Consider the following 18,019-nt stretch of genomic DNA (forward strand, 5'->3'; position numbering starts at 1 on the left):
CTGCACCAATTACCCAATAGCCAATTATTTGTCCTATGACAGACTTTCTCCTAAACATAAGGCCTATACATCTAAAATCTCTAACTTATTTGTCCCGAGAAACATCTAAGAAGCACTTGATAATCCTAATTGGAAATTAGCAGTGATGGAGGAGATAAATGCTCTTAAGAAAAGTGGAACTTGGGTGATTGAGGATTTACCAAGAGGCAAAAAGACAGTTGGTTGTAAATGGGTATTTACTGTGAAATGCAAGACCGATGGAAGTATAGAGAGATATAAGGCGAGACTTGTGGCTAAAGAATTCACACAAACTTATGGTATTGATTACCAAGAAACGTTTGCCCCTGTAGCCAAGATTAATTCTATTCGTGTGTTGTTGTCCCTTGCAGTGAATTCCAACTGGCCGTTATACCAGTTAAACGTAAAGAATGCCTTTCTTAATGGTGATCTGGAAGAAGAGGTGTTTATGAGTCTACCTCCTGGATTTGAAAAGTGTTTTGGTCAAGACAAAGTCTGCAGACTCAAGAAGTCCTTATATGGTCTTAAACAGTCTCCAAGAGCGTGGTTTAAATGCTTTGGAAAGGCTGTAAAAAAACATGGCTATCATCAGAGCCAAGCAGATCATACCATGTTCTACAAACACTCTGAAGGGGGTAAACTTGTGATTCTAAATGTTTATGTGGATGACATAATTTTAACAGGTGACGACCTTGAAGGGATGACCAGACTAAAGAAGAAACTGGCAGAAGACTTCGAGATCAAAGATTTGGGAACACTAAAGTACTTTCTTGGCATGGAATTTGCAAGATCAGAAGGAGGAATTGTTGTAAATCAAAGAAAGTATATTCTTGATTTACTCGGCGAAACAGGTTTTTCTAGGATGTAAAACTACTGAAACTCCAATTGAAGCTTACTCCAGCAAAACCAGAAGATGTAATTGATAGGGAGAAATTTCAGCGATTAGTAGGTAGATTAATCTACTTGTCACGTACCCGTCCTGACATAGCTTTCGCTGTAAGCATGGTGAGTCAATTCATGCACTCACCAGGACAAGAGCATTTTGATGCAGCCTACAGGATTTTGAGGTATTTGAAGGGAACCCCTGGTAGAGGACTGATGTTCAAGAAGAGTAATAATCTACAAGTTGAAGTCTATACAGATGCGGATTGGGCTGGAAGCACGACTGACAGACGATCAACTTCAGGATACTGCACTTTTGTTGGAGGAAACCTAGTAACTTGGAGAAGTAAAAAACAAAGTGTCGTAGCAAGAAGTAGCGCCGAGGCTGAGTTAAGATCCCTAGCATATGGGATTTGTGAGGTAATATGGATCAAAAGGCTATTTGAGGATTTGAAGATCTCGGTTCCACTCCCTATAAAGGTGTATTGTGACAACAAGGCTGCCAACTCAATAGCTCATAATCCAGTTCTACATGATAAAACAAAGCACATTGAAGTTGACAAGCATTTCATCAAAGAAAAAATCGAGAGTGGCCTAATCTGCATTTCATATGTACCAACCATTCAACAGGCTGCTGATATACTTACAAAAGGACTACAGAAGAGACAGTTCGAATTCCTAATAAGCAAGCTAGCTATGGAAGACATCTACAAGCCAGCTTGAGGGGGAGTGTTGAATATATGAATATTCGGTATCAATTATACCGAATATGGAAGATATTGGACTGATCATAGGAGATTAAGTCAAAGAGCCTAATTGAAGAAGATTAGGAAAGTAGTGATTAGGATTGATTTTGTACAGCAATTAACATTCCATATTTACTAGTCTTTCCTAAAAAAGTTTCCCTCTGTAATTAGTATTTAAGGATATGTTGTACACCTACTGAAAATACAATTTTTATAATTCTTCTCTATATTTCTCTAGAGGTTACCTTTTGGCGGAAACCCCCTGCAAACAGCCTTTTGGGAACCGGTAATTTACAGAGTGGCGAAGAGATTGGATGGGTGGAAGTAAGCATTTTTATCAAAAGGTGGTAGACTAACACTAATTCAGTCCGCTCTTGCTTCTCTACCTACTTATTATTTGTAAGTGTTCAAAATTCCTGTTGAAGTGGCAGGGGTGATTGGGAAGCTTATGAGGGACTTCTTTTGGGAGGGTTTGTCGGAGGAAAATTCGACTCACTTGGTGGCTTGAGAGCAGGTTTGTAGACCAAAGGAACTGGGTGGATTGGGCATTGGCAACATAAGGAAGAGAAATGAAGCTCTTTTAGCGAAATGGCTCTGGAGATTTCCACTGGAAACAGATACTCTATGGCACAGAGTCATTGTAGGGACAAAACAAATGGGACTCAGGGGCAGCGTCGAGAGTGACTTTTAGATGCCCTTAGAAATCAGTCCAATTGATGGCTGATAGTTTTCTCCAGAGGGTAAATAGAACATTGGCTCGAGAGAAATCATCAAGTAGAGGATTCTTGGAGTGAAGGATGTCCTTTGTGCTTAAGATTTCTTAGAGGATCGTGAATGCTAAGCTGAAATACTCAATTTTGAAAATAAATACTCGTACGAGATGACGTATGCTTAAATAATGTAAAGCCACCAGAGCTGTTTCATTAAATGATTTAAAGGGCCACAACACATACCTATCAAATTCATCTATGCAACAAAGACCACCATCTGCTAAAACAAGGGCGCCGGCTTCCAACATCCATTCTCCTGTAAGTTCCACAAATATGTTTAATCCATTAAATAACAAAAAAAAAAAGTAGAATTATTTTAAAAGCTGTCAAATTATGTTCCATACAATGTATTATATTAAATAGGAGTGAATTTATTTAAAAAATAAAAGAAAAAAAAAGTTTTAGAGATGCACATAAAGTCAAAATATCAAGTGAAATTCAACCTTAAGCCAAACACACATTTTTTTCATAACAGGTGAAGAAATGCAAAATCTTTTATCCAAGAGAGATTCAATTACCTTTGTTATAGCATGCTTGTTGAGAACATAGGTACAAGCTCATACGATCAAAATTTAACAATATTTGGGGGAAAATAGGAGAAGAAAAAATATTTCTTATTTTCTGAATAATGCTATACAGAGAAAAAATATTTCTTATTTTCTGAATAATGCTATACAGCCAGCCCTCTTAGGTTTTTATACACAAAAAATAAAATCTCCTAGATTACACCTTATCCCATTATTCATGAGATATCAGGAAACTAACTGATTACCCTAATCCTAGGGATACAAAATATAAAATTCAAACTTTCCTAATATATCCTATTTACAAAATCAATAAGATTGCGTTTTCACACTCCCCCTCCAGCTGGTGAATAGGTGTTCACCATTCCCAGCTTGGACACAAGATTCTGAAACACTAAACTACTAAGTCCTTTCGTGAGTACATCAACAAGTTGACCCTGTGTAGATACATAGGGTGTACAAATCAGGCCACTGTCTAGCTTCTCTTTGATGAAGTGTCTGTCGATTTCAATGTGCTTTGTTCGATCGTGTTGTACTGGGTTGTAAGCTATGCTGATTGCAGATTTGTTGTCACAGTAGAGTCTCATTGGGCCATCCCACTTAATCTTCACGTCTTCTATAATAATCTTCAACCATAGCAATTCACACACACCCTGAGCCATCGCTCGGAATTCGGCCTCTGCACTAGAACGAGCTACAACATTTTGTTTCTTACTCCTCCACGTCACAAGGTTTTCACCAATAAAAGTGCAATAACCAGAAGTTGACAGTCTGTCTACTACTGACCCAGCATAGTCTGCATCTGTATACGCTTCAAGCACTACTCCTTCATTCCTTTTGAACAAAATACCTCGGCCTGGTGTCCCTTTGAGATAATGCAATACTCGGTATGCTGCATGTAGATGTGCCTCCTTCGGATTATGCATGAATTGACTAATCACACTTACCGCGTATGCTATATCTGGCCTAGTATGAGATAGATAGATAAGTCTCCCCACCAAGCGTTGATACATTTCTCTATCCACTGCAACATCTTCTTTCGCTTCTCCGAGCTTCAAATTTGGATCTATTGGAGTGCTTGCCGGCTTGCACGCTGTCTTCCCGGTTTTTTTGAGAAGGTCTGTAACATATTTTTACTGTGAGATGAAAATACCTTGCTTGGAATGAGCCACCTCGATTCCCAGAAAATACTTCAGCCTCCCTAGCATCTTAATCTCAAACTCTTTAGCTAAACATCGACTGAGACGCTGCCTTTCCTCATCATCATCTCCCGTCACTATTATGTCGTCGGCATACACTAAGAGGATTGTAACTCCCCATGAGGATGAGTGTTTGACAAACAGTGTATGGTCTCCTTGACTTTGCCGATATCCCATAGTTGTCATTACCTTTGCAAATCTTACAAACCATGCTCGCGGTGATTGCTTAAGTCCATACAAGGCCTTCTTTAATCTACATACTGTGTGTGCAGCTAAGTTGTGACCATAACCCGGTGGAACTTCCATGAAGATTTCCTCTTTGGCTGAGACTCCCTATCTCTTGCAGTGTTCCCTCACTTTGCTGCTCCCTTGCAACATGAGCTTGTCCACGACTCTTCGGCTGCTCTCCTTTCTACCCCCACTCGCGGCTTGGTGGTTTCCCATGCAACTTCTAACACTTCTCACGGGCATGGCGTGCCTTCTTGCAATAAGTACACCATAATGTATCTTTGTAGTCTCAGTTTTGGGTCTTCTGCTGACCAACCTTGACATTCTCAGGTGTCGGTGCCTTTTCTGCAGTCATGGCTGGGTTGCTTCCGCCACTAGCCAACATTGCCGAGCCATCAGTGTTCTTTGGTTCAAGCATTATTTCTCTTCTACTCTCTTCTCCCCGAATGATTGCCACCACCTCATTGAAACATGAGACCTCTTGCTTTCCAAGAATCTGAATTCTCACCAAGTCAAACTCCGGGTTGAGTCCAACAAGAAAATCATAGACTCTATCTTGCTCAATAAAGGCCTTGATAACTGCAGCAGCTTCGGGACACTTGGTTTTAATCACCCTATAATGATCGAGTTCTTGCCATAGGGCCTTCATTTGATTCCCATATTCAGTGACCGTTCTTTCTCCTTGTCTCGCCGCCATTGTCTTCACTTTAACCTCATAAACTTGAGCCGCATCTCTTGCCTTGGAGTGTGTTTGTTGAATTGCATCCCATATATCTTTGGCGGTTGCCAAAAACATACAGGTATCACTAATTTCTGGGGTCATAGAGTTCCATAACCATGCCATAATCATGGAATCCTCCTCATCCCATGCCTCAAACTTGGGATCCTCCGGTTTTGGTCCAGTCCCTAAACGATGGTTGATTTTTCCTTTTCCTTTCAGCACTATCCGAACCAATTGTGACCACTTAAGGTAGTTTTTCCCATTCAGCCTATAGGCAGCCTGTCTCATCCAGCGACGTTGCAGCGGTTGTTTCTGCTACCTCCGACATCTTCCAAAGCAGTTTTGAGGGCAATTAAGGCCAGTCCTACATTGAAGACTCGCCCAGCGATGAAGGCTGATCAAGGAAACAACCCCGGCGATGAAGGCCGAACAAAAATCGACAGTAGCAAACAGAAGCAATGGGGCAGTTTTCGGTGTGTCCGTACAATCCCGTACAAATCCGTACAAACCCGCACAATTCCACGCAATTCCATACAGTCGTACAATTCCGTGCAGTCCGTAATGGATATGGGCAATGAAGGCCCTGTGATGAGGCTTGGCAATGAAAGCCAAGAAAGAAACGGCAATGAAGGCCTAAGAGAAAAAGCCTTAACCTAGGGCTCTGATACCATGAGGGAAAATAGGTGAAGAAAAAATATTTCTTATTTTCTGAATAATGCTATACAGCCAGCCCTCTTAGGTTTTTATACACAAAAAATAGAATCTCCTAGATTACACCTTATCCCATTATTTATGAGAGATCATGAAACTAACTGATTACCCTAATCCTAGGGATACAAAATATAAAATTCAAACTTTCCTAATATATCCTATTTACAAAATCAATAAGATTGTGTTTTCCATAATATTAAGTAGTAATTCCTGGACGTGTGCAAGGGGCAGAACTAGCTCATGATAAGAAAATTCGTTTAGGTAGTTGGAATGTAGGTTCTTTAACTGGTAGATCTATAGAGTTAGTAGATGTTATGGTAAGAAGAAGAATTAACATTTTATGCTTACAGGAAACGAAGTGGACAGGAGAGAAAGCAAAGGAGATTGGAAATTTAGGACACAAGTTATGGTATACAGGTTGGGAGAGGAATCGCAATGGAGTTGGTATTCTAGTGGACAAAACTGTGAAGGATGACGTAGTTGAGACTAAACGAATAGGGGATAGAATTATTATGCTCAAATTGATACTAGAAAACAAGTTCATCTATGTAATTAGTGCTTACGCTCCACAAATATGATTGGATGCGGAAACTAAAGTCAAGTTCTGGGAAGACATGGATGACTTAGTGTGTCGTATAAGCAATGAGGATAGCATTTTCATTGGAGGAGATTTCAACGGGCATGTTGGTAAGGATAGGGAAAACTTCGAAAGGATCCACAGTGGTTTTGGAGCTCGAAACGAAGAAGGAAAATCTATTTTTGAATTTGCGTTGGGACATGATTTTATCATAACAAACACATTTTTCAAGAAAATAGATTCTCACTTGATCACTTTTAAAAATGGGAGGAACTTGAGCCAAATAGATTATTTTCTCACAAGGTGTAGAGAACGTTCTCTACGTAAGGATTGTAAAATAATTCCTGGAGAAGTACTAGCCACCCAACATAGGTTAGTGATCTTAGATATGAGCATTAAGCTTTGCTACAGAAGAACTAAGATAAACCACCTCCCACAAACTCGTTGGTGGCATTTGAAGGGAATAAAGCAATTAGCCTTTAAAGAGAAGTTGTTAGAGGAGGCTACTTAGTCATATATAGGTGATGTAAATACTATGTGGGATGCCATGGCCAGCTGCATTAGAAAAATGGCCAAAGAGGTACTTGGAGAATCTAGAGGCAAAGGCCCCCCAGGGAAAGAAACCTGGTGGTGGAGTGAGGAAGTTCAAAAGGCTATTAGGACCAAGAAGGATTTATATAGAGATTTACCAAAGCGTAAGGATGTTGAAATTTTTAATAAATACAAAGAAGCGAAGAAAGAAGCTAAACGAGCAGTTGGTAAGGCTCGATCTACTTAGATGAGGTATATAGAAAACTTGGGACTAGAGAAGGAGAGAATGATATATATAAACTAACTAGGATAAGAGAGAGGAAGTGTCGGGACCTAAATCAAATGAGATGTGTTAAGGATGATACGGATCAAGTTCTGACAAAAGATAAAGACATTTGGGAAAGGTGGCGGAGATACTTTAAGAAGCTTTATAATGATGATCATGCGATAGAGTTTGACGATCTTAGGTCACAAGGAGAACCTAATGTGATGTGTACAAGAGGAATCAGAGTCTCGGAAGTTAAAACTGCACTAAGAAAAATGAAAAAGGGGAAGGCATGTGGGCCAGATGATATTCCAATAGGGGTTTGGATGGCGTTAGGAGATGTTAGAATTGTGTGGCTCACTAAGCTTTTGAATGAGATACTAAAGAAGAAGCATATGCCTGATGCATGGAGAAAAAGTATTTTTGTCCCCATCTTCAAGAATAAAAGAGATGTGTTGAATTGTAACAATTATAGGGGCATAAAGTTAATAAGTCATACTATAAAACTTTGGGAGAGAGTTATTGAAAGGAGATTAAGGGCCACAACTACCATCTCAGGTAACCAATTTTGCTTCATGCCAGGCAAAACAACCACGGAAGCCATTTTTCTTCTTAGGATGCTGATGGAAAGGTACAGAGAAGCCAAGACGGACCTACATATGGTCTTTATAGATTTAGAAAAGGCATATGATAGGGTACCGAGGGAAGTTTTATGGTGGGTGCTAGAAAAGAGAGGAGTGCAGGTGACGTATATCAAGGTAATTAAAGGCATGAACGATGGGGTGGCCACGAGTATGAGAACTGCTAGAAGCTACACGACAGAGTTCCCCATTCAGATCGGCGTTCATCAAGGATCTGCTCTTAGTCCTTATCTTTTCACCATTGTGATGGATGAACTGATAAGAGAAATCCAAGACAGAGTTTCTTGGTGTATGCTTTTTGCGGACGATATAGTTTTAATTGATGAACATAGGGAATGAGTTAACCGTAAGTTAGAACTGTGGAGACAGACTCTCGAGACGAAGGGATTTAAGTTAAGTAGGACGAAAACTGAATACATACATTGTAGGTTTAGTAACTCAAGTAATCAGAGTGATGGAATTTTTTTAGATGGTGCGGAGATTGGGGCTTCTAGGAAGTTTAGGTACCTTGGGTCTATAGTGCAGTACGAAGGAGATATAGAAGAGGATATTCAACATACGATTTAAGGCATGATGGGTTAAGTGGAAGAATGATACGAGAGTTTTATGTGATGGCAAGATGCCTATTAAGTTGAAATGAAAGTTCTATAGGCCTGCAATCCGCCCAGCTATGTTATATGATAGTGAATATTTGGCCATTAAGAGACAACATATATCTAAGATGAGTGGCAAAAATGCGTATGTTAAGACGAATGAGTGGCTATACGAGAATGGATCGCATAAGGAATGAAGTTTCGTACTAAAGTAGGTATAGCACCAATAGAAGATAAAGTGCGTGAAGGCCGCTTGAGGTGGTACGGGCATGTCCAATGTAGACCGTTAGAAGCACCAGTTCGTGCTTGGGAGGACATTCTTATACCTAATACTAGGAGAGGGAGGAGTAGACCAAGAATTACGTGGACCGAAGCAGTTAGGAAAGGCATTCTAGATATAGGCTTTCAAGAAAGTCTAATCTCGAACAAAACTTCGTGGAAAAGTGAAATTCATATAGCCGAACCCAATTAAGTTAGGATTACGGCTTCTTGTTGTTGTTGTTGTTGTTGTTGTTGTGAGTAGTAATTCCTATTTCTATATGTACTCTAGTAAGGAGAGAAAGGGGGATTTGTGCCCTCAACGTAACTCACATCTCAAGGTGGGTCTATGAAGCAGTTTACTAACATGATTTAAGTGAGCAACTGAGCCTTCTCTAAATAAAGCTTTCTAGAACACTGCCTTCTTACTGCTACACACATGTTAGATCAATGAAACAATGGGAAAAAGAAATCAAAATTGCAGTATGATGGAAGATATTGACAGTACAACAAAAAAAAAAGGATGTTGCTTGAGATATGATCCAAGAGAGTAGATGACGAGAGAAAATGAAAGGTAGACCCAAAACTTGGGAGAAAGGGTTGTGTTGATTGCAGTGATTGCAAAATATGTGAAAATCGATGAAAACCTATCACAACCTATGTTAGACTCCTAACTTTTATCAATAGAATTTAGGTGGAGGAATTAAAACTTACCTCCATCCTTGACTGCAGTGACAGTTAGTCCAGCACTCGTGCTTCCTAAGCCCGTAGTGATAACAGAACGGTTGCTCAACTTTGCAGCAAACTTTAAAAACTGCGACTTTCCAGTACCTGACAAATGCATTTACTAGTGCTTATAAACAGTGAGATTTTTCCATTTAGAAGGTAAAGGGTCTGTAAAGAATCAGAGCAAGCAAAATCATATAGATTGGTGTGTGCATTCCAATATTATTCTTAACATACGTGTTATCAATCAGCGTGGGATAAAGTGTGTTCAATTTGTTTCAGGAAGTCATAATATAAGAGTAAATGTTCATCGAAAGCTTGAGATGACTTTGCAGTAGCATCTAAGTCTGTTAAGACAAAGTACCTGGGTCACCGACCAAAAGTAGATGAGATTCTCCCCGTACCTTAGTCCCGGACACATCAACATGTTGAACACCTCCAATAAGTGTTAATGCAACTAAGTTGAAAGAAGAAAAGGCAAACCTATTTAAGTATTTTTTTTTTTTAAATAAGACCATCAAACCACTAATGAAATTTCAAATTTTAAGGTTATAACATGAGCTTGAAATCAGAGAACTATTTACCTGCAAGCTTTACAGTGAAGAGTCCAAAAACCTGAGGGCAAATACCTCGTAAAATCGCATTTCTCCCTAAGCAATTTCCAAAAGTACCGTCATTATATACACAAAATGCTGTATATTGGATAAAATGTTCCATGAGAAAGGTAAAGCTACTATCAAACTTTCTTTTTGATATAACGGTCACCAAACAGCAGATACCGGTGCATGAATAGAATATCACATAACATGATGCGGATGCTCTTTTACCTTTCAAAGGGGTATCCTTAAATTCTGACCAGAATTGCTTGAATTTCATAAGGACATCATGAGGAACATTAATGTCTGACTTCAGGTCATTAGTTCTCCTAAATACAAGAGGATAAAAATCTTGTGAAGCACATTAAAAGGTTTTAACTTCAGGCATAACAAACAAGATTATCCCCTTTCCTGCCACTTGCATGTAATAGTAATCACAGTATTACACTAGTTTCGAGAAACTTCAAATGAGTAATTTATACTTTGGACTAGTGGTGTAGAAGAGGTGGTTGCAATGTTTTACTGACACTGCATTTATACATATTGATGTAGTGCCTCGCTTGCAGATAATATAAATCAAAGGTTCTCACAATATCCATGGATTTAGAGAGAAAATTCATAGAACGTACACTAAAGACGAATTAGTTCATGCAATAATGTGTCAAAAGTTCATCTTTCATTTTGTTTTATAAGAAAACTTCATTGATTAAATAAATCAATTACAAAGAAAGAGGATAAGGTATCCTCCCTGATGAAACAAGAAACAAGATAAGAAATACAAAAAACACACCAAAAACCTAACCACCTAGTGCATCCTTCCAATGCAATACTACCAAGGAAAAGGGAAAACCCTTAAAAGCTTTGTCAGATGAAGCCCGTAAGGAAGCTGTGAACTTTGCTTTCTCAAAAAGATCAATAATATCCGCCTCCTTTTCCTCAAAAATTCTAGCGTTTCTTTCCAACCACAAAGTTCAGGAAACAGAAAGAACCATACTTTTCCACATAACTTTAGACATGCTATTCAAATTCAAACCAGCCAAACTTTCCGTAAAGACCGAACTAAAATGAGCTGGTAAAACCCAAGAAGAACCAACTTCCAAAACTAATTTCTGCCATACGGAACTACCCACTGGACAATGCAACAATAAGTGGTCCATGGATTCCCCACTAGCTCTGCACAGGACACACCAAGAATGGGAGTGCCATATGAGGGTTTCTTTTCTGAACCCAGTCACAAGTTCAGTTTCTGAAGCACCACCAACCAAGCAAAGACTTTAATTCTATGGGGGATACGGTTCAAAATTCTGATTCTCACGCCTGTCCACTAAAGAGGAGAAAAAAGATAGACACGAAAAACAATTTGGATCACACAACCATACCACTATTAAAATAGGCAAAAGTGTTATATGGATGCATTATAGACACATATTTCTCAGTCAAATAATTCAAGCAAAAATGAAAGCTTTTCTTTAGATGGGAAAAACGAAACTTGATTGAAACTAAAACCAATACAATAGAAGAGAATAAAGCTCCCTGGTTCCCTGAGAAAATATCTTCAAGCACCTCCCCAGTCAAGATTGGTAAATTAACTAAAATCTGAGTCCTCAATAACTCTAGTTCTAAAGCCCCAACCAATTCAAACATAAGGAACACGATTGACCCACGAATCAATTATCTGCTATCTTTTTCTTATGTACAACTACAACCCAAAGTCTACTCTTTCTCTTTCCATCCAAACTGGCCTATAAGGTAAAGTACTTGTAACATGTTTAAAATCTCCTTTTGACATCCATAGTCTTTTAAAGGCAGAAAAAAAGGGTCTGAAACAACTTAGCATTGCTTTACATTGTTCCAATGCCAGCTACTATATTTACCTCACATGATTAGCAATTAACACAGGATCCAGGTCGCAGCGAACATCTTTTAAGTCAGGAGACCATTTTGCAGTTAAAACCCCAGTAACTACAATGTCATCTGCAAAATATTAAAAGGAAAGATAAACAAGTAGAAAACATACGTAACTATTAACAATTCTTACAAACAAAAAGAAATAAATAATGAAGCTGAATCTAATGAGGGACAGTAGAAAAAAGGGAATGTATCAAAAGTATGGGACAATATTCACGCTCTTTTTTCGAACATATTTTACTTATAGTTAATTCATTTGATTTGTTCTTGTTGTTCATGTTTCTCTATGTCTATAAAACCAGTGAAGTCTATACGACTAGCACTGTTCTCCATAGAGATACATATTCATCACAATTTTTATCACCAAATTCTTTCTTATCATGCATATGTTGAACATTCTTTTCCCAGTAATCTTTGTTTTGGAGCTTCCTCGTGCATTCACTCATCCCTGTGCATTCTCTACAATAACCTTGAAACTAAAATGATTGACGGTTACTTGCTTTCATCTATAAGATCTCCCCATCTTAGCATAAGAGTTTAATCATTTTTCTGCATTCAAACTACTACTCAAAATCTTCCTAAAAAGAAAATACAAATACAAGAACTCAAAAACTTTACGGAGATGATAAAGGAACGTGTGTACACCAGTACGCATGAAGTTCATGTGAAACTAAATAGTTATCTAAAACTTAAAGTTTAATGCACCCAACATGCTCATCCTCTTGTATTTGATTTTGAATTTATATCAATAAAGGATTTTTTATTATTTAAAAAAAAAGCACCCAACATGCACGTGCAATTATTAACTGGCATGCATAATATGATAATAGATAAGATAAAAACATATTAAATAAATAAATATGTACAATGAAAAATATGTTGTTAAATAATAGATAATAGATACAATTATAAATCTACACAATATAGCTTTTTACATTTCGACCAAAAGACGGCATTTTGGTCAAAATCCGAGCCCCTCCCCCCCCCCCCCCCCCCCTTCTTTTTCTTTCTTTTCCTTTTTGGTTCTTTATATTTTTTAGTCCTTTTTTGCTTTTTCTTTTTGTCTTTTGGTCCCTCCTTTTACTTTTCCTTTTTACCTTTTGGCCCTTCCTCTCTTTTTTATTATTTTTTTTGTGTTTCCTTGCTTTTCTTTTTTTATTCTTTGTCATTTTTTTTTTCCTTTTTACCTCCCTTCCATCTCTATTACAATAATTTTTGGTGCAGTATATCTCTACTCTCCTAATTGCCTTGCTGACAGAATTTTTCCTCAAATATGGCACTATGTATAGATTCTTCCCTCTCCGCCTATCAAAAAATATTTTCTCAAATGCATCTCCTAAATAATTTACTGCTTAGTTTTGTCTCACGAATTTTTTCTTTAAATCTATTCTATTTAAATGCTTCTTTTTTCACAATAAATTTAAACTTGAATAAATTGACAATAAATAATAAACTTAAAAGAAGTTCATTCACATATTTAAGAGAATTTAAGAAACTAAACACGCACATGCATAGCACGTGCTTTTCAACTAGTAAATTAAATAGGCATTAAACACATATTTTGGAATGGTATCCTGTGCGGAAGCACCGCACATGCTTTTCAAAATGTTAAACTTCAGAGAGTGCCCAACAATATATGGTTGAATTTAACATAGGAATTAGTACCACAAGAGTCTTGGACTGCTGCTTGGCAGAGAATACACGTCCTACTATGAGTTTGAATGGGTCATATTGTTATAAGAAGAGAGGCAAAAGTGGAATTTTGAAGGAACGCAGGGGATAATTATGAGATCTTCGCCTAAATTTATTTAGCACTTTGTAGATACAATACTCTATTGTCCATTTTCTGAAAGAATAAATAACTATGAACCACAAATGTGTCTAGTGACCAGATAATCCATTTTTATGCTTCAAACCGTGAATCCAGAACAATTTTTAAGTTGGAATCAAATTTTCTATAAGAAAAGAAGATAAATCAGTTATCTAAATCCAAGAAACTGAAACTACAAAGTCCGAGAATGTGGTACCTCCAGCTTTAACAATATCGACAAGATCATCCTTTAGAATGACAGGGATTGCACGAGGAATAGCTCCAACACCCAACACTTGCGTACTTTCTTGGATTTTTATTTCCTGATAATCATGGCATGTTATGGAACCTTCTAAATATCTGAACTTTGTGCCTTCGCAGGGTTTAGATCTCTGTCATTAGATAGACCAAACAAATCAATAAAATTTGAAAAGACATACTTTTTCAGCATGAAGACAACAAAACGTCATTATGATATATATAGTCTAAACAAAAATGAACTTTGAAACACTACACTATAGACACACACACACACACAGATAAAAACAGAATATTATTGATGCTGGAAACAATCAAAAGGGAAGAAGAGAAGGAGTCCTCCAAAGAAAACAACAAAAACAACAAACAAAAAAAAAATAACAAACCAAAACAGCTTTCCAATTCAATACAATCAAAGAAAATGCACTTTGAATTGAAGATATCATTCTTAAAATTAGGATGCCTTTTTTCTTTTATCTTATGCTTGGAAAGATTTGAAACTGACAGTGATTATTGACCTCCAACAAACCAAACTGTTGTTATTAAGCTAATTGTGAAGGGCAACTAAGATACAAAGTCTGAGAATGTTAAATTTCACAATTAAAATTGTAAATCAGCAGGTGAAAGTTGATGTTTTAAAGCTACGAAGACGCCCAACTCTGTGACAAAGCAAACTTTTTGAAACGGTGGACATGAAATTGTGTTTTGACTTGTGAGAGAACTGAAATTTAGTAGACTATATGTACCTGCGATGGGCAATATGATGGTAGTTGTATGGAGTTTCTAGTTTCTAACTCGGGATAAACTAGGAAGCTGCACAAATATAGTTCAGTGTCAATAAGAAACTCACTTCAAGTCACAACTCGACCAGAAAGTGATATATCCTCCAGTACTTTAATAGTTTCTTTCTTAAAAGGTGAAGAAGAAAGGTAATGTTATATATGTCACTGTATTTTTTTTTTTTTTTTGTAATGCTACATACACCAGCTCAAATCCCAACTTTTGTGTCTCAACTGATGTGTGTGAGATTGTCATTTTTACATTAGTAGGTATTTAAAATATTGTCACAGCAATTAATAATAAGATATTGCATCTACCAATAAAAATATAACAACACACATGTCACATTAGTTGGTATACAAAAGTTGGGATTTGAGTTGGTGTCCCTAGCATTACTCTTTTTTTTTCTAAAATATTTTGACTAACATTCTCCATCAGCTACTCTTTTAAATATTTTCACATCACAGATGTGTGCAATGAATTGTGATGGCATTGAACCATCTTTTGAAAGGCACGAGCTGTTTTTCTTAAACAAGAAGAAAGAATCAATAACCATTGGTAGCAAAGTACGAAAACTAATTACTCCCACTAATTCCCAGTTTCCCACACAATAAATCAGTAATCTTTATCTGAAACTTGCTTCGTACTACTGCATGCATATTGATAAAGTATGAAGAAAAAAGAGAGAATCTAATTGTAGTAGAATAAAAAAAGTATATGCCATTATTCAGGCACACATGTCCTAACCACGGCATACCACAAAAGAGACAAAAACTCTTGAGAGAAAGTACTATCATCAACCGCTATTCTAGGCATAAATCACATAAGTACCAAAATTTCCAAGTTTCATATGCATGTATGCTTTTAGTCCTCGCAATCTTCTCAAACAACCATTTTAACATACAAAGCAAGGCGATACGTTTTTAACCTGGTTGGCAAAAGACAGGTGCGGAATTCCAAATTATCGAAAAAAAATACATGGGATACTTTTGTTTTCATCCCAAAATCATACAAGAATTTTGTGTATGTGTGCACAAGAAGCTCTTAAAGCAAGACTCACTTGTGCTGGCATTTCTGGCACATGTACAGCCTCTCCCCTTCGTACATTTTGATCGCTCCCGACCGTATAACCGTCCCTTTGAGAGTGAGAAGAAGCCCTTGATGCTTCACTCTCACGCAACCAATTCTCGGAAAAGTCTCTATCCACAACAACAACAATAGCAATAACAATAACAACAACAAGAAGCTGCTCAACAACAGCAAATACACACAGAAACGACAGACTAAAATCGAACAAACACAAATTACCAGCACATTCAAGGGGAGAACCACAGACATCGATCCGAACATGAATGAACTCCTTTTTAATCCCTTTGTCAGAACCTTTCAAATCCCCCAATATGACTTTCTACAAACACATCAAATCCACGATTTAATAAACCAAAATCAAATGTTACTTCGTAAATCAAAAACTAAATTGGAATTTTTGCGTATAATTAATCACGATTCCATTAATCTGCGTTACTTACGTGAGCCCAAACAGCGGCCTGGTCGAAGAACCGCAAGTACTCGGTAGGTTGAGAGAAGACGAGACGAGCGAGCGGAGGATCGTCCTCCAGAAGCTCCGCGAAACTGAAAATAGAGAGAGAATTGATAGAGATAAATCAGAAGAAAACTTGAAATTGAGAAAAAGAGGGAAGGAATTTCTTGCAATCGGGGCTTACTCGACGAAGAGAGGGTAATGGAGCTTGGGCTCCGGGGAGAGAGCGATGGAGCTGAGTTGATCGGAATGGCGTCGTATAAGGAAGGCCGCCAGGGATTTCACCGGCACCGGAGGATCACCCATCGCCGGCGAAGTCGGGCTTGCAGAGACAAAAAGGAAAGGCGATGAAGCTGAAAGCTGTGTTTTTGGCGGGAGTACCCATTTTTGCCTTGATAAGTGAGGGCGCCATGCGAGCTGTGTTCACACTCAAATGACTATTTTACCCCTTACGGGGAGAGAACCTTTTGATAATATAAAATCCTGTTTATTTTACTAATTTAAATTTTATTAGAGTAAAAATTCATACTAAATAGATTAGGACCCGTTAATTTTATTGATTTGAGTTTGTAATTTGAGTTGAAATGTGATTTTATGTGAGTACTTTTTATTGTAGTAAAAAAGTTAAATCTGACTGTTTTTGAGAACTTTTTATTGTAACAAAACTTAAATTCTAAACTCAAATTGACAAAATAAACGGACATTACTTTTTGTCTAAACTCATACACGTGTAAAAATTTATACACATTTAAACTCAAATTAACATACTAAATATAGGCGTTAAATTATTTTAAAGATTTATATGTATAGTCAAAGAAAAAGGAAGCGGCAATCATTCGTCCACTTTAAGTGCGTATTTCATTTGTTTAACGCGACACCACTTCTTTTAGAACTAGTGGGACTACGCACGTGGGAAGTGAAAATTAATGAAGAAAATAATTAATTTTGTTCATTTTATTGATTTAAATTTTAAATTTTAAATTTTTATAATTAAAATTTTTAAATATATATATTATATTTAATTTTTTCTATTACAATTAAAATATCTCAAAAAATGTCACATCTCAACTTAAATTGAAAACTCAAATTCGCGAAGTGAACGATGCTTTAACGTTACATTTTTTTGGCTATTGCTAAGTGTTGATTTACTTGTAATTTAAATTATTTTGGAATTATTTTTTGATTCATATCTACTGTTTTCATAAGCGATAAACTTATTTTTATATGATTGTCTACTTGTGGGTGAATATTTTAGATGAATTATAAAGGTAGTATCATATAGAAAACTTTTCGCCCAAAAAATAAAAGGATTAATTTTCAAAATTCCCACCGAATTATATTCCTTTTAACATTTTACTTCTCGAATTTTAAAAAATAACATCCGTTCCTCTTGAATTTTATTCTGTTAATAAATTTTATTCTTCTATTATAATGAGTAACAAAAATCGTCACGTGTCACTTATTTAACGTTTTCTCTATCTTTCTTCTTCTTCTCACTCTCTCGTCTCATATGTACATTTGCTCTCCCAAAAAAAAAATGCTTTCCAAAATGTTCGAACAAAAGAAAGAGAAGACCATGGAGGAGCTAGTTCACAAGCTTTCGCAATTCCAACTCTCCAGTGCGACGGGCCCCACAAATCACAGAGAAGAGATCAACCTCAACAAAGCAATCATAGAAGCGCAGACTCTTGAACAAGTATTGGAGCTCGTTTCCCACACTATGATGGCTGTAGGGAA

General features: G+C 37.1%; 1 protein-coding gene across 1 annotated transcript; it reads right to left on the reverse strand.

Annotated features, from left to right (window-relative positions):
* Window positions 1-2,138: 2,138 nt before the first annotated feature.
* LOC21387628 (probable DNA helicase MCM9) lies at window positions 2,139-16,630 on the reverse strand. The gene is made up of 13 exons (XM_024173485.1): window positions 16,467-16,630; window positions 16,272-16,374; window positions 16,051-16,150; window positions 15,803-15,941; window positions 14,709-14,775; window positions 13,922-14,096; window positions 11,861-11,960; window positions 10,218-10,315; window positions 9,975-10,040; window positions 9,755-9,847; window positions 9,379-9,495; window positions 2,600-2,672; window positions 2,139-2,268 (listed from the first exon to the last, which is right to left on the reverse strand). The coding sequence occupies exons 1-13, from the start codon at window positions 16,586-16,588 to the stop codon at window positions 2,139-2,141; spliced, it is 1,383 nt and encodes a 460-aa protein (XP_024029253.1). The 5' UTR covers window positions 16,589-16,630.
* Between the last annotated feature and the right edge of the window lie 1,389 nt (window positions 16,631-18,019).

This window comes from Morus notabilis, unplaced genomic scaffold, assembly GCF_000414095.1.
Source record: "Morus notabilis unplaced genomic scaffold, ASM41409v2 Scaffold415, whole genome shotgun sequence".
Taxonomy (NCBI): Eukaryota; Viridiplantae; Streptophyta; class Magnoliopsida; order Rosales; family Moraceae; genus Morus; species Morus notabilis.

Excerpts from the sequence above, each read along its gene's own strand:
- LOC21387628 (XM_024173485.1), bottom strand. The coding sequence starts at position 16,588 with ATGGGTGATCCTCCGGTGCCGGTGAAATCCCTGGCGGCCTTCCTTATA. Across the intron at positions 16,375-16,466 it reads CATTACCCTCTCTTCGTCGA|TTTCGCGGAGCTTCTGGAGG; the intron begins GTAAGCCCCGAT and ends CTCTATTTTCAG. Across the intron at positions 2,673-9,378 it reads CACTGCAGTCAAGGATGGAG|GAGAATGGATGTTGGAAGCC; the intron begins GTAAGTTTTAAT and ends TGGAACTTACAG.